Raw genomic sequence first — 15,700 nt, forward strand, 5'->3', positions numbered from 1 at the left:
GCAAGGGCCCTGCCCTCAGCGCTACGCAAATGACGGGAGGGCCACGGTGGCTTCCTAAGGGCTCGCGGACCTTTCCCACTTCATCCCAGTCCTCTCCAAAGGGCTCCCACTTTGTCCCAGTCCCTCCCTAAGGGCTCCCAGTCCATCCCAGTCCCCTCCTAACGCCGCTGCCCTCAGCCCTACGCAAACGGCGTAAAGGGGGCACCAGTAACGGCAAGAGAGGGGCGCTACGTAAACTGCGTTAGGCTACGCAAATGGCGTAAGCGCCCTGCCCTCAGCGCTACGCAAATGACGGGAGAGCCCCGGTTCCTTCCTCGGGGCTCCCAGTTTATCCCAGTACCTCCCAGTCCTTTCCTAAGGGCTCCCAGTTCCTCCCAGCTATCGCCGCGTTCTCGCGCTTCCAGAATTTTCTCCCTCCGCTTCCCAAATATAAAAGGGACTTTCTGTGCTGAACACCGAGCCGGGAGCACTGACAGGCTCGGCGCAGGGGCCCTGTGGTATTTGATTTCTCTACAGTTCATGTTTTTATAATGAAGGGGGAAGGGTTAATAATCTGTCACAAAGGACTGGAGCTCTCAGAGCCAATTAGTCCTCCAGTGAACCATTTAGCTGCTGAAATAAATCCAGTCTCAGGCACGCAATGAGCAGGATTCGAGACAGAAAAGCCTGTGTGGGTACGCAGGGCATTGAGCTCGTGCAGATTTGTCCACAGGTGCAACTTGGTACATTTTAGTACTGAGTGCTTTTGATACACGAACTGGCCACCGAAACTCTCTTGGGTCATAACGTGCAAAGGTGGGACAGCTTTATCCAGAACACGTAGACCACACAATTTCTCAAAGCTGGATCAGAATCTGTGCCAGCCTGTGGTGGAACCATGAAAGCCACCCCCAGGAGTTGCATTTCCCATTCGGATATCAGGTGGGGACAAGTCCCTGCCACAGGAATGGAAAATCCATGGTGGGGTGGGAAGGGCCACGATGCTGCCCTGGCAGAGAAGGGGGGATGTGCCACTGCAACATCTCCCAGCAATGCTGCTGTGGGTGGAAAAACACCATTAAGGTGGGACAAAGTCTAGGAAAGCAATGGCAGAGTCTGTCTCCCTCTAAATGTGAGGTCTCCATCATCCAGACCCAAAGCCATGCTTTGGACCTCCCTGCACCAGTCTTGGTTTTCCAGCTCCTTAACCGCATCAGAACAAGGCCAAAAAAATTACTTCTTTTTATATTCTTGTAGTGGGTTGACCCTGGCCAGATACCAGGTACCCACTAAAGCCACTCTCTCACTCTCCCTCTGCAACTGGACAGAGGACAGAGAAAAAAAACAGCTAAGAATTCCTGAGTAGAAATAAGAGCTGGGAGAGGTCAGTGACTGATCACCTTCACGAGCAAAACAAGACTCCAAGTGGGGATAGTACTTATATTTATTACTAACAGGATAAGAGCCAAAGAGTGAGAAATAAAACAGTCTTAAAAACACCTTCCCCCCCCTTTCCTTCCATGTTCTCCCTCCTCCCCCCCAGCAGGGAGATGGGAGGGGATGGGAATGGGGGTCACGGTCAGTTGTTGTTTCTGCCGCTGCTCAGGGAGAGGAGTTGGAGTCCTTCCCCTGCTCCCGTGGGGTCCCTCCCACGGGAGACAGTCCTTGATGGACCTCTCCGGCGTGAGTCCATCCCTCGGGCAGCAGCTCTTCCCAACCTGCTGTCCCGTGGGTCACTCCTCCATGGGGTCAGTCCCTCACGGATGAGCTGTACCGGTGTGGGTCCCCCACAGGGGCCATGAGTCCTACCTGGGAAAAACCTGCTCCAGCCTGGGCTTCCCTCTCCACGGGCTGCAGGTTCCTTGCAGGACCCTGCTCCATCCTGGGCCTGCCACGGGGTCACAGCCCCCTTCCTGCATCCACCTGCTCCAGCGTGGGAGCCTCCACGGGCTGCAGGGGGGTCTCTGCACCCCGATGCTCCCCCAGGGGCTGCAGGGGCACAGCTGCCCCACCCTGCTCTGCCCCACGGGCTGCAGGGCCTCAGCTCCAGTGCCTCCTCACACCACTTGTGCTCCACTCCCTTCCCCAGCCTCGCTGCTCTTCTCTGCTCCTGCTCCAGCCCCTCCAGGGCCTTCCTCAACTCAGGGGCCCAGAGCTGGACACAGCACTCCAGGGGTGGCCTCACCAGCGCTCACTCCAGCCCAACAATCCCTTCCCTGCTCCTGCTGCCACACTCTTCCTCAGCCAGGCCACCATCCATTGGCCCTCTTGGCCACCTGGCCACACTCTGCCTCCTCTTCAGCTTCCTGTCCATCCCCACTCCCAGCTCCCTTTCTGCCTGCCTGCTCTCCAGACACTCTGGCCCCAGCCCGGGGGGCTGACGGGGCTTCCTGTGGCCAAAGGGCAGGACCCGGCCCTTGGCCTGCTTGACCCTCATCCCCTTGCAATCAGCCCATGGATCCAGCTGGGCCAGGTCCCTCTGCAGAGCCCTCCTGCCTTCCAGCACATCAACACACCCCCAGCTTGGGGTCAGCTGCACATTTGCTGATGAAATGCCTGGTTCTGCAGCAGCTGCAGATGCTCACCCCAGCCTTTAGCCAAGCAACTGGAGTTCTTGGTACAGTCAGTGCTGCTCCCACATTAGTCGTGCAGAGTTCCTGGTGTGACCAAAGGGACACTTCACTACCCCACCCATGACACAAAGGCCGAGGAATGGGAATTCCTAAGAGAGCAGAGCAGCCTGCGGAGCAATGGGGGTGATGTCTGATCACAGCTGCTTTCCTGGAGATGGCTGAGCCCCAGCTCCCAACCAAGCACCACACAGACACCTGCTCACTCCCCTCCCGGGGAGGTGGGAGAGAACTGGAAGAGTAACAGTGAGAAAACTCGTGCGTTGAGACACAGTTTATTAGGTAGTACACAGATGAGGTAGAGATGGGTGTTGGGGCTTGAAGAGTAGCTGGGGAGGTCTCTGCTGAAGGCTGGGAAACCACGAGCAGGAGAAGCCATGACACAAATGGTGTCACTCTAGTTTTGCTGACCGCTGCACCTTCTTCTTGGGTTTGCTGCTCTGGGTTTCACCTTTTTGCAGTGATGTAGAGCATTTCAGATCAGCCTTTGGCAAACAGCCTTTCCCCATCACAAACACCCGTGGGCTCTTCTGAGATGGCTTCAGGTTAAGAAGTCTAGGAAGAAAGGGACTGGTATTAGCCAGATGAACATTTCCAGCCAGCCAGCCGCTCGCCTGTCTCCTCACAGAGCACACAGTGTCACATCCTCTCTCCAGGCAAGCAGCGAGCAGCAAATGAAACAGAACTGCACTGCCTGCCATGGAGGCAGCAGAGGTGGAAGGGCAGAATCACAACCAGTTATGGGCCTGGGGACCAACTGCAGCACACGGGGTTCCAGGTAGAGAAGGAGGCTGTGCTTGCCCCATAAGGAAGCATAGCTAGGGACTGGCTGGCCCCTTGACAGCCGTTCTGGATCTCCCATTCCAGATTTTGCAGCCCTGCAGGAGCTTAGTGTTTCATACAGTGTCTTTTCCCATTGTCTCCACACAGATCCACAGACATCTCCACAGACATCTGGCCTTGGCCAGATGATCATCTCTCTGTGCTCCTGTATGCTGTGTGTTCCTGCTGCCTCTCTGGGGCTGGCTGTCCCCAGGGCTGCACGCTCACCCACCCCAGTCAGAGGGACTGAAGGGAGGGTGTCAGAGGATGGAGCAGGCTCTGCTTGGTGCTGCCCATCAACAGGACAAGAGGCAATGGGCAGAACCTGATGCAAAACACGTTCCACCTGAACATGGGGAAGAACTTCTTTCCTGTGCAGGTGACAGGTTGTCCAGAGAGGGTGTGGAGTCTCCCTCACTGCAGGTATTCCAGAACCCTCTGGACACAATCCTGTGCCACGTGCTCTGGGATGACCCTGCTTGAGCAGGGAGGGTGCACCCAATGGCCCGTCCTGTGATACCCACCAGGAGCATGGATTGGAAAGCACATGGACATTTCCTACCTGCACAGCATTTCGGCCTTAAATTCCCCCACACGCGTCGGGAAGAATTTCACACAGAAAATCTGATTCCGGCCAGCAGGGATGGTACCACAGTGGGGCTCGATGGAGAACAGTGGTGGGTCCTTGACGGGAATTGGAGAGAATTCCGGGGAGGAGCTAAGGCCCTTCGAAGAGCGGCACAGCTGCTTTGAAAGGCGCAGACTTGGCTGGGGCTGAGTTGGCTGGGGCTGAGTTGGCTGGGGCTGAGTTGACTCGAGCAGCAATGCCTGCTGCACCAGCCTTGCATGATTCCTTCCCCAGAGATCCTCAGCAGTAGAGGACAAGAAATCACCTGCAGGAGGAAAGAAGACATCTTTCAAAGACAAAATCCTTTGTTCCCAACAACTCTGCCTCCTGCTGCAGGTGGATAGAAGAGAGCTGGGAGGCACTTGGAGCGCCTCTGGCCAAGTACTTTCAGCAGGAGACAGAGCAGCTGGGAGCAGGGTCTCCGCCTGCAGCACACACTCCCGTGCCGGGGCAGGAGGCTTGGTTTTAGACAGTGACTTTGCATTTGCCCTGGAGTGGGGAACTGCATCCAGACAGCGGCTGCAGGGCAGCTCACTTGTTCCACCCTTATTTTTCCCAGTCTCAGAGACTTCCCAAAGAGGTGCCCTGATGTCCCCCTTCCCAGTCCTGACCCAGCACATGGCTGTCCCTGGAGCCCAGCTCAGCTCCTGTGCAGAGCACAAGTGGCAGAGCAAGAACAGGAGGGGCTAAAAGGCAGACAGGGGGGAAGGAGAAAACTCTCCAGCTGCAGCTGGGAAGTGGAGAGGGATGAAAAAGCAATTAATGTTTTGGGGTGAAGTGGCAGGGTCTTCTCCCCAGGCCCTCAGCTATCAATTGAAATGGCCCAGGCACCACCCAGAGCCAAACACTTACGTGTCTGAGTGGACGAGAACGGCCTCCCAGAACTCTTTGATGGTATTTCCTCCTCCAGATTCTCCTCCCAGCAGTATTTCAGGGCTACATTCCCTGTATTGGACATCCGGAAACTGAAAAACAAGGAGGAGGAATAAAAAGCAAGTACTAAAGTAACACTGTCTGGTGGGCTCCTGGTACCACCTTCCCCAGGCAACTCTGCCACGTTCAGAATTGCTGCCCTGGGTGGCCCAAACAAAGTATTTCAAAGTCTGGAAGTTTAGGAGGAAAGGGCCAACACGGTGCCCAGCACTCACGTGCTTATCTCTGTCTGGAAGAGCTCAGTCTGCTTCAGCTGAACCTCGACCGTGTCCAGTTTGAACTCGGCGTAGTCAACCTGAGCACTGAGGACAAGCTCGACCTCGTGGCTGCTCCTCTCCACGATGGTGTGAGGTGGTTCCGGGACTGCCTTGACCACCTGCAGGCAGAGGAGGGAAGAATCACTGAGCAGAGCCCAGAAAGCCAGGCTGAGCAGGGAAACCTTTTGGCCTCCAAACTTGGCCGCATAGAAAGGACATTCAGGTTTATTTGCCTGGAAAGATGACAAAATTGGACTGGTGTACTACAGCATTGGTTTCTCTGATCAAAGCAGTCACCACCACGGCTATTAATACACCCCTGGGGACTATGGCCAGCTGTCAGTCCCTGTGCTTCAACCCTGGAGAGCCTCTGACCTTTTCCCTGGTCCCCTATAAATCCAGCAGGTCTCGACATTAGGATTAAGTTCCCCTGCTGGAGCCCTGTGGATGGAGAAGCCCAAGACTGACTAGTCCTAGAAAGAACTTTTTCCTTCTTGACTTAGGAGAAAGTGCTCTCCAGATGGCACATGTGGGGTGGGAGCTGGCTGTGGGCATTTTGGGATGTGAATGATCTCACTGGGAAAGTCTCCAAGTGCTGATGCCCTGCTGGGGAAGTTGGGTTTACAGGACTCACAATGATTCAGAAACTCAGAAAGAACCTTCACCAAGATAAGTGTGCTTGGCAATAATGATAGAAAAAGCAAGACTTTCTGGAGATGATGCTTCTCCAGACTCCTGCGTACTATCACACAGGGCCTGGGCTGCTCCATAATGAGATATCCCCCACAATACAGAGGCCACAACCAAAATCTCTGGTGTCGGTGTAGGCAGAGCTCGGAGCTCACCGGTGTACGCACAAGAGCACTTGTGCTGCTCTCCCCTTCAGAACAAGAGACAGAATGCAGTGGAATTAACTCCTTGTGGGTGACAAGGCACCAAATCAGATGAAGAGACTTTAACACTGTCAAATGGGATAAAATCAAACGTGACCTCCCACTCAACACGGGCTGCAACACTCGGCTCGTGGCACAGACCGGCAGTTTGCGTGTGGATAAAGGTCTCTTGCCCAAAGGCTTCCCCTGTGGTGTGAGCCCACCCGCTCACTGCGCATCCGCCTCTCCCCAAAAGGCACTGCTGGTGAACCTCCCGGCTGGAGCCAATGCCCAGGGGAGGCAGGAGCTGCTCTGCCAGCAGCGCTGGTGCTCTGCTGCTGTCGGCAGGTCCTTTTGCAGCAGCTCGGTGAGCTTTTGCTGCTGTGCTTCTTACCCTCCGCTTCAAAGGCCAGCGGGCTCCCGGGAGTCTCTCGGTGGTATCCTCCCACTTCTCAGTGCGCATTCTGTCGTCCCAGTCGTAAACCTCCTCTGGTGGCAGCTGGTATTTGATCTTGGCCACCTTACAGTTCACAGAGGGCCTTTTGATGGTGACCGGGACCTTGGATTTCAAGGTCACTCTGATATTCTTGGCACAGCCAGGCTGGAGGTGTCCCACCTAGGGAGAACCAGAGTCAAGACCAAACTGGAATCACTGGCAAGGGCAGCACTGACAGCAAAAGGGACTGATATGGCGAGCAGCTGTGCTGGGAATCAGCACCTCAGTGAGGATTTATGTGAGATTTGACAGAGCAAAATATGAACAGAAGGTGCCACCTCCCAGAACGCGGAGCCTTTTCTGCTGGGCTGACAGCCCTGCCCCAGCAAAGACAGGGATTGTATCTCCTGCATGGCACTGGAACGGGCTCTCACTGGAATGTGGTGACTCCCTGCCAGCTCCCAGGAACACCAGGAAAGGGCCTGAGCAACTGAGAAAGGCAGGGCTGTCCCAGCTCACCTTGGGGGAGAACTGGAACAGGGCATCTGCCAGCAGCCACTCAAACCACATCACCTCCTCCTTGCTGCGGTTGGTGACTGTGAAGGTCTTGTCGCAGAGCTCCCCGACTGCACACTCCCCAAACTTTATGTGATTCGCTCTGACAGCTGTGAAGAAGGAGAGCAAGAGATCTCAGCATGCAGTGAGGTCCATCCACCCCCCTCACTTTCAGAGACACGTGTATGTTCAGCTCTTCCTTGCTCCAAGCCTCCCTCCCTCCCTCTGGGAGGTCCCCAAGCCCGTGGCTGTGCCTGTGCCCAGCGACAAGCAGCACAGCACACACTGCTCTGTGTGCATGGCTGGCAAGCTCACAGGCCCCCAAGTCCAGTGGGTGACAGCCCAGCCCTGGCTAGAGAGAGGACACACATGATCAGACATTTTCCTCTTCCTCGCTCTACCTTGGCAGCCTCTCCTCTCTTACCCTCAATGATGTCGTCCTCCAGATTGCCCTCAGCATTGCTCTCCTGGCTGTCTTCTGCTAGTCCAGGGAGGTTATCAAGGGTGAAGTCATCATTGTGGCCTTCACCCACCAGCTCTATGTCGATCTCACTGTTGCCTGACACTGGCACACGGATCTTCCCTTCCAGACGTTGGGCCAGGGTGGGTTTGAAAAACACGTCAAACTCTGCTGATTGCCCGTGTTCCAGGAGCAGGTAAGGCTTCTCGGGACGCTTCTTGGCTGCACGGCAATGGGAATCAGAGTTAAGTGATAGAGCTGTCCAGAGGAAATACTTCCCTGGGGTATACGAGGAATAAGAGGTTGGAATCAGTTGCTTCTAAGCACAGGTTCTCTCACCAGTGGTTCCAGACCCTCTTCCTGTGTTCACAAGACTATGCCACCATCACACATATCACCACTTAAGCGGCTTAACCTCAGGTTAACGCCCAGCCCTCATTCCATCTGCTTCCAGCCAGCTCCTGCCATACAGAAGGCTGAGCCAAGGAGTGGTTTTGGCTTCTGCTGGCTGGCTTGTGTGCTCAAGGGCTGCCTCCCTTCAGGCTGGTACCTTCCCACACGCAGCACAGACCTCAGCCAGTCCACTGAGGTGGTGATAGTCCCCCACAGCTCAACCCACCGTGTCTCGAAGAACAAAAACTTCCTACAACTTGCTAGGAGGAAACCCTGCAAGGAGTCCACAAGAAAAGCTCGGGGGACAGAGAGACCAAGGAAAGAAACTATGTCCAACATGTGGCTGCTGCTTAGACAAGCCAAGAACAGGGCACACCTTTTCCCTCTGTGAATGATCACGCTGCACAGTTAATGAATTTACCTTTTCCAGTGGAGTCCTTTTCCATGTCTGCAATGTGGAAGGCACGGAGTGCGGACTGCCTGCCTTTCATAAAGAAAACTCCCTTGTCGTCCATGATATGAACTGTGAACTGAGAAAAGGGAACACGGAGCACAATGACATTGGTGTGAGTAGAGGCTGGCACGGGGGTTGAGCCCGTACGGCCGCTGGTCCAGCACGGGGAACCCAGACCACCTCCCCACCTCAAACACAGCGCCCAGCACAAAGGTTACGTGAAGTCACACAGGGAAAAAAGGTTGTTCAGAAGCATATGGATAGAACTGACATAGAGCCAAACAGGACAGTCAGTCACGAGCAGAATGTAACAGAACCACAACTAAGTTTAATTAAAATGGAGTCAACCACTATCAAATGCAATCTCATGGAACTGGGACGTCACACACGCCCACATGAGAACACAATGTGAGCTGGGAGATGGGGGAAAACACCCCACCACCTTTCTTGTCTTGTGTTCAACTGACGAGGAAAGACTGGACAGAAAATCAGTCTTTGGGACCTTTCCTCCACGGGACAAGCACTTGTTCCCAGCCCAGAGCATTCCCCGAGCAGGTCCTTACCTTTGTGGGTATGATGCCATTGTTACGAAGGACCAGGGGGAGTGTCTGTGAATCCCCCAGCAGGAGCCTCCTGAAGCGCAGCACAGGGGTTCCTCTCTTACTCCGAAGGCCCGGGCACTCGACTGTCACCTGAGGCACGTGCCCCTCTCCACTGACAGTGAAGGTCAGCTGTTGGGGTTTTGTCTTCACGGAGCTGCTGGAGAGGCACAGAAACCATTTCAGCCAGAGCCTTCCAGAATAACAGTTCTAAATAATTTCCCTCATTTGAATCATGCCGTACAGCAGATAAATAACGAGGCACCAGATGAGACGTGGCAAATCCTCTGGCTGCAGTGATAGGAGACATGCAACAAGCAAAAGCACACCATGAGAACAGTACGAAAGCAAGAAGGGAAAACCAAACCAACAGCACCGTCAGTAAAGATTATTTCCAAGGATCCTAAAGAAGGAATTGCTTGTTAGGGCAGAAAGCTGACTTCCCTGTTCCAATTCAGCCACTAAAGGCTTGGGGAAGGGCAGGTCAGAGCCCCAGTACACAGGTGCCAGGGAGAGGAACTGGGCTTCTCTTTGGTAAGAGCTCCAGTCACTCCCCTGATATAAAAATAGCTTAATGTATGCCTGGAAACCACACAGGATCACTTCCTTTTACAGAAATATGGAGGAAATCTTGACTTGCTGGCACAGAAACTGCTTCATCTGAGCCTTTGTCCTTGGAAAGCCCCAGCTCAGCTGTTGCACTTGTCAGTAACTTCCAGCTGGCTACCTGAGGCCCTCTCTTCAGAGTCCCTCACACAGCCTGAAGTATCCTCCTCATTTTCCTGCTCTGCTCTGCCTAATGCTTAATGCCCCCTACATCATCTCATGCCAGGTACTCTGCCTAAGGGCACTGAAAGCATTAGAGGCACCAAGAGGAGAGGCAGCTACCAGAACGGTCCCCCCAATACTTCACGGGGTCACTACCTTTTTGGGCTAACAAGGGAAGCTGTGAAAGTGCACTGGTAGTCCTCCTTTTGTTCTGGAGTGAAGGTCACTGTAGCAAAGGCGTGGGATAAGCCAGGAATGCTCATCTCGACAGGATCCAGCTTGAAGATGTTGCTGATGAGGCTGTGAGGCTTGGGGGGAACCCACAGTGCAGTGTTAGTGTCACATCTTTCAATGTGACCCAGTACATTCCTAGATGCATCCCTGGGAACAGCCCCAGACAGCCTGTCTTGCTTCATGCTTCCCTGGGCAGGCTCCCTCCATGCCAGGGGATGCTGACCTTGTGCCAATGCCCAGGCGAGCAAAAGCTTGCTTTGAGGGCTGGGCAGCCACCCCAGCACATGTGGGAGGTTGGGATGGCACAGAAACCCCTCAAATAACCCCGGACTGGCCTTTCAAGAGAAGGAAAAGCCAGGAAATGCTCTGCTTTGAGCTCTGCCCCATCGGTCCATAACAGCCCCTCTCTGAGTGTGCTTTTGAGAGATGTTCAGAAGGATTCCCACCAAAGACCCAGAAGCGTGAGCCAAAATTTGCTTGAGAGATGTGGAATTCAATGCAAGTGCCCCCCTGGCATTGCTGCTCTGCCCTGCAGTTTGACCTGCACTGAGCTGGACTGGTCCAGCTGGGCCAGAGACCGCAATGACTCTGGAGAACAAGGCAGGCTCTCACATGGCCTTTAGAGAGCAGCGCTCACCTTGGCCTCTTGTTCTTACCTCTCCAGGCAAGGCTTTGATGGAGAGGACCACGTCACATGGGACACTGCTGCCATTAGAGATCTTGAAGCGAGCCGTGGCCCGTTGCCCAACCTGAACTTTGGTGAAGATGAATTTGTTATCATCTCTGATGAACACACCGTTGCCTTGCACCGACTGTAACGTCTGGCGGAGATTGACGTTGCTGTGGATCGGGTACTGCTCAAAGATGGACGTGACGTCTTCAACAAGCGCTGCAGACAGACCAGAGGAAGGGCTGAGGCTGGAGAACCTCTTTGCTGAATTCACCTGGACCCAGCTGGCCTCTCAGAAGGCTTGATAAGCCCTTTCTGTCCAGGTGACTGCAAAACTCAGCCTTGGATGAGAGAGCTCAGTCAGTGAGGATGGAGCTCAGTCAACCTCAGTCTTAAAGGGCATTGCTTTCCTTTTATGCTTCCACACATCCCTCCCAGCCTCTCCCCACTGGTGGACTCAAAAAGGACTGCAGCCTCTGAGGATTTTAAGGTGGGACTTCAGGACCAGGTGCCTCTCTATCCAAGTAGCAAGTTTAGGTGCTGATCAGCAGCAGGACTGCCCATGGCAACCTGTGGACAGCACGTACCTGGGAGGCAGGACTCGGCAGTCAGGGTAAAGGGAATGCCGAGGGGATTGTCCTTGGGGTCTCTGTTGCTGATGTCAATGTACAGCTGCTCCTCACATTTCCCCTCTGCTCCTGGGCTGCAATCCACTGTGATCTTCTGCTGGCCCCCAGGACCGACGGAGCCGGAGCAAGGGGACACCGTGAACACGCCTGCAGTGAGCTGAGCCTGCAGAAAGAGCGCCAGGACAGGCTGATGCCCAACAGCCGTACCCTGAACACCCCCAGCAAGGAGGATGCCACGCCTCGGCCTCCAGCTGGGCCCGAGCACCCAGTGTCAGGGCAGGGAAGGATGACTCCACGGCCCAAAGGCAGCCCCAGGATGAGATGAACAAGCCAGGAGGAGCTGCACGTCTGTCCCGAGTGGCAGAGAGAAAGGAGTTGGGGTGAAAAGAATGAAGGTGGTAGCTGGGATCCTTCAACCTCCAGGGGTACAGGAGAGCAGAAAGGACTGAATGATGGGAGAGAGGGAGGGGATTGGGAAGAAGAAAAAGCAGAGCTGTCAGTGCTCTATGGATTGGGAGTTCAGATGGGGACAGTTTGCTCCTGTGGTGTTCCCAGATCTGTGCTGGCTAGCAGCCACCAAACACAGGACCTGCTTCCCTCTCTTGACCCCACAACTGCAGGTCAGAGCCAGAGCATGGGACTGTCAGTGGAACTGAGCAGATAATGGACTCTCCATCCCGCAGACCTTGTCCTACCCCCAGCCTGGGCACAGCTGCATCCTCCCCCATCCCCTGCAGCAGCACACGCTGGGCAGGAGCAGGAGCCACCCACCTGTGTGGAGCGTTTTCTTTCCCTGACCGAGGGGGCAGATTCCTCTTGCTGTGAACTGAGAGGAGAAAGCAGAGACATCTGTCATGCTGAGCTCCCCTGCCTTTGTCTGAGGCCAAAGCTGGCCTTCCTCCCCATGCAGGAAAGCCTTCCTGCTCCCGATGGCCCCCGGGGAGCTGCCTGCAGCACCCATTGCTGCAGCTCATGGACAGAGCAGCTCTGTCACCAGCTTTGTCCCACACATGGGGATACTGAGGTGTTGTTTTGCTCCCTCTTCCCAAGCCAGCAATCCAAATGGACAATAACCCAGGTCTGGCTGCCTGTCACACACCAGCTGTGTGGTGGTGCCTCCTCAGACAGAACGGCTGGGGCAGGTCTTCTCTTACCTTTGCAGTGGAGGTGCTCGGTGGATGAGGAATTTGAAGCTGAGGGTGCCTTTGTTCTCCACAATTAAGACCTGTCTCTTCTTGGTGCCCTTAACCATGGCACCAAAGTCGATGGGCGAGGCAGGCTCGATGCTGTCCTTGCTGTACACAGCTCTCGCCGACACCCTCACTGGGATGGTGGCAACGGTCTCGCCTCCTTGACCCGATTTGAGATCAATGACCTGCAACCAGAGGAGGGGCTGGTAAACACAGCAGAGAGGCCAGCCTCTACCCCTGTCCCCTGACCCCAGCCCAAGCCTCCAGCAGCTCACCCTCCCTATTTAAAGGCCTCTTCCAGAGCCAGATTTCCAGCTCTCTTATGAAGCCTCCCAAATGGTTTTGGAAGTCTCTGTTTGTGTGTGTAGGAGAGAGGATGCCCCAGCTAAAGCCTGCTTTGCACAAGACACCTCTCCTGCTTATGCTCCCAAGACACACTGTGCTAACACAGCCGGGCCCAGGCAGCTCACCTGGCAGAGCAGGATGGGTTTGCTCTCGAGAAACATTTCAGTCGTGGGGTGGAAGAGGACCTCAACTTTCACAGGTGGCCGGGAGGCTTTCAGCACAGCCCCCTGCGGCCGGACAGTGAAGGGAGATTCCAAGTCGCCCCTCTTGGCACTTCCAGTGGTCAGCTTGAAACTGTGGAGAAAGGGAAAGCACAGGTGCCACCAGCACAGCCAACACTTTGCACAGGACCAGAAAAAAAAGAAAAGGGAGCAGCACGGGAACAGGTTCTAGCCATGGACAGAGGGAGAACGCAGGCCTGGGAGCCTGAGGAAAAGCTCAGCACCAGGCAGCTGGACTCACCTGTACTCAATGTCATACAAGCCTTTGTTCTGCAGACTCAGGACTTGCTGCTTATTATCCAGGACATTAATGGTTCCAAATTCCAAGCTGCCATCTGGACCTGCAGAAAACCCGCAGAGCGAGGTAAGAAATGGTGAATATTTGTGAGCTGCTGCAGAGCACACCAGCTCACAAGCTACACAGTTGGAGTTCTTGGATGGCACAAAACCCTCTTCAGCAAGTGTCCCTTCTCAGAAGTGTTCTCTAGCTACTTGGCTGCCCTTTCTCTTCTCACTCTAGTATCTGCAGGGTAGAAGCCAAGGAGCTTGGTTTCCATTTCCTTGCTTCCAAGCACAAATCCAGCTACTTTATGTGCTCTGCTGAGCCAACTGCCTGTTCAGATGACTGTTGTTTCAAAGCACCAAATGCAATCTGCACATGAAGCTGCACATTTCTAAGTTCAGAAGGGAGAGACTCAAGGCTCTTGGTGCCCTGACAGTGCTTTACTTCACGCAGCTTGCAAGGTCTGTGCTTTATGGATCTGTGCCACCCTTGCCTGCTATGCCATCCCCTCCCAAGGGCTTTGGTTGCCCACCTGCCAAGGTAGTAAAATGCACCCGGACTGTGTTGTCTGGGAGGCATCCACTGACCTTCCTTCAGGCATGTTGATGCTCAGATTAACATCGTAGACCTCCACAGAGACTTTGATGGTTTCAGCCTGAACAATGCCCAGGATGTTTTCTGTATCTGAAACCTGAGGCAGCAAGAAACAAACACTGCTTAGACCATTCTTTTGGAAGACAGCCTCTAAGTCCTTGTCTCTGCCAGCTGCTTCCCCCATGGCCTCCCTGGCTTGACAAGTGTTTGTGGACTCCCAAGTTTTCTTAACCTGTTCATCTCACAGGCTGCCCCGGCGGGATTCCGCTGCAGTAAGAAACCTTATCAGCCCAATTCCACACTCCCACAGCAGGGAATGGTGCTGCTAAAGCACCCTTGAGAGGGCCAGGGCTGTAAACACAACCACAAGAAATGCGAGGTGTCCCAGAGCAGGTGGCATCGACAATTAGCGCCCTCCTCGTCAATCACCTCGCATGTTTGCTGAAATGCAGCCTCTAAACCACAGGGAACAAAATCCCAGAAAGGGTGCAGAGGGAATGGTGGTCTGTACAACCAAACAACAGCCTTCAAGCCTGCACAGCAGCAAGGTGGCTGTGCTACAGGCTCCGGATGCAGAGCCTGGGCACCCGGCCAACCCAGCACAGAGGCAGAAGTTGGGGCCACAGCACCCCCGTGTCTGTCAGGTGCAGCTCTCCCTGACTCTGTCCCTAAGAGCACACGGCTGCTTGCTCTGCCCTGCTCTGCCAGGCAGGCCCAAGTCCCTCTCACCTCTAGTCGGATCATCTTATTTGTGATGCCAATCTTCTCGGCCTTGAAATCCAGCTTCACCTCAAAGTCTGTGCGGGGCCCAACGATGCCCCTGCCTTGTGATGCAGAGAAGTCATCTCCAAGGTCGTCCAGCCCACTGAGATGCCATGCCATGGGCAGTGGGCTGTCGTTTCTCAGGACCAGGGTCTGGGTGTCAGTCCTGCAGAGACAGGAAGACACTCAGTGTCAGTGCTGGGTGGTCACACCAGCCTGGCCACTGAATGCGGCTCAAAGCAGCTCCATCTGAGCCTCTGGAACCAGAGTCAAACCTCTTCTCTTTGTCACGAGCCTTGGAGTGCCCTCAGCCGTGGGATGACTGACCTGTGCTTGTTGAAGTGAAGCTGCTGGGGGCTGACCCCCGGCTTCACGTGCACCCCTTGGCAGCACAGTCGGAAGACCACTGGCTCCGGGTTGTCCTTGATCCAGCAGACGAGACTGTCTCCCAGGAGGCCAGCAGAAGTCGGGTACGCCCAAACACTCAGCTTCTGAACCCGTCCCCACAAACAGAAATACAAAGAGCCCTCTGTGAGCAGGAGGAACGGCACTTCTGCGGTCCTGCCCTACCTGCTCACCTCCTACCTTCTTCTCTTTGGGCTGCAGCCTCATGCTGGGAGGGTCCAAAAGGAACGTCTCTCCTTTGCTGTTGTTCTCAAAGGAGAAATGCACCTCTGCCTCCATGGGGGAGTCGTTGAGGATGGGTAACTTTTCGCTGTTGCTGGGGCAGTTCTGTGCCTTGTACCTGTCCAGAGAAGGGGAAAAGGCTGCAGAGGAGACTGTTGCCCTCACCACACACCGAGGAAAGCACCGTGTGCCGGCAGCAGGAGGTGGCACTGGAAGACCATGGTCTAACAAGCAGGGGAAGAAAAAGGATCCCTGTCAGGGGCACGAGGCACGGTCTGTGTGCTCATCCTTGCCTGGCTTTGATGCCTGCCCCTATACCTGGTGCCTGCACCCCAGAAGCGTGACGATGCACAGGCCAT

At 54.8% G+C, this 15,700-nt stretch overlaps 1 protein-coding gene across 1 annotated transcript; it reads right to left on the bottom strand.

The window, feature by feature from the left end:
• Positions 1 to 2,868: 2,868 nt before the first annotated feature.
• On the bottom strand, positions 2,869 to 15,062 carry LOC113989603 (hydrocephalus-inducing protein homolog). Its single transcript, XM_039390150.1, has 19 exons — positions 15,042 to 15,062; positions 14,682 to 14,880; positions 13,950 to 14,049; positions 13,317 to 13,416; positions 12,980 to 13,148; positions 12,474 to 12,694; positions 12,091 to 12,145; positions 11,278 to 11,482; positions 10,677 to 10,909; positions 9,943 to 10,094; positions 8,983 to 9,178; positions 8,387 to 8,495; positions 7,537 to 7,794; positions 7,077 to 7,222; positions 6,516 to 6,737; positions 5,208 to 5,368; positions 4,912 to 5,024; positions 3,994 to 4,324; positions 2,869 to 3,164 (listed from the first exon to the last, which is right to left on the bottom strand). The coding sequence occupies exons 2-19, from the start codon at positions 14,832 to 14,834 to the stop codon at positions 3,002 to 3,004; spliced, it is 3,087 nt and encodes a 1,028-aa protein (XP_039246084.1). The 5' UTR covers positions 14,835 to 14,880; positions 15,042 to 15,062; the 3' UTR covers positions 2,869 to 3,001.
• Between the last annotated feature and the right edge of the window lie 638 nt (positions 15,063 to 15,700).

Source organism: Pipra filicauda, unplaced genomic scaffold (assembly GCF_003945595.2).
Source record: "Pipra filicauda isolate LSUMZ 115617 unplaced genomic scaffold, ASM394559v2 scaffold808_size78260_pilon, whole genome shotgun sequence".
In the NCBI taxonomy this organism is placed as follows: domain Eukaryota; kingdom Metazoa; phylum Chordata; class Aves; order Passeriformes; family Pipridae; genus Pipra; species Pipra filicauda.

Excerpts from the sequence above, each read along its gene's own strand:
- LOC113989603 (XM_039390150.1), bottom strand. The coding sequence starts at position 14,834 with ATGGCATGGCATCTCAGTGGGCTGGACGACCTTGGAGATGACTTCTCT. Across the intron at positions 12,695-12,979 it reads AACCCATCCTGCTCTGCCAG|GTCATTGATCTCAAATCGGG; the intron begins GTGAGCTGCCTG and ends CTCTGGTTGCAG. Across the intron at positions 7,223-7,536 it reads GGAGGACGACATCATTGAGG|CTGTCAGAGCGAATCACATA; the intron begins GTAAGAGAGGAG and ends CCTTCTTCACAG.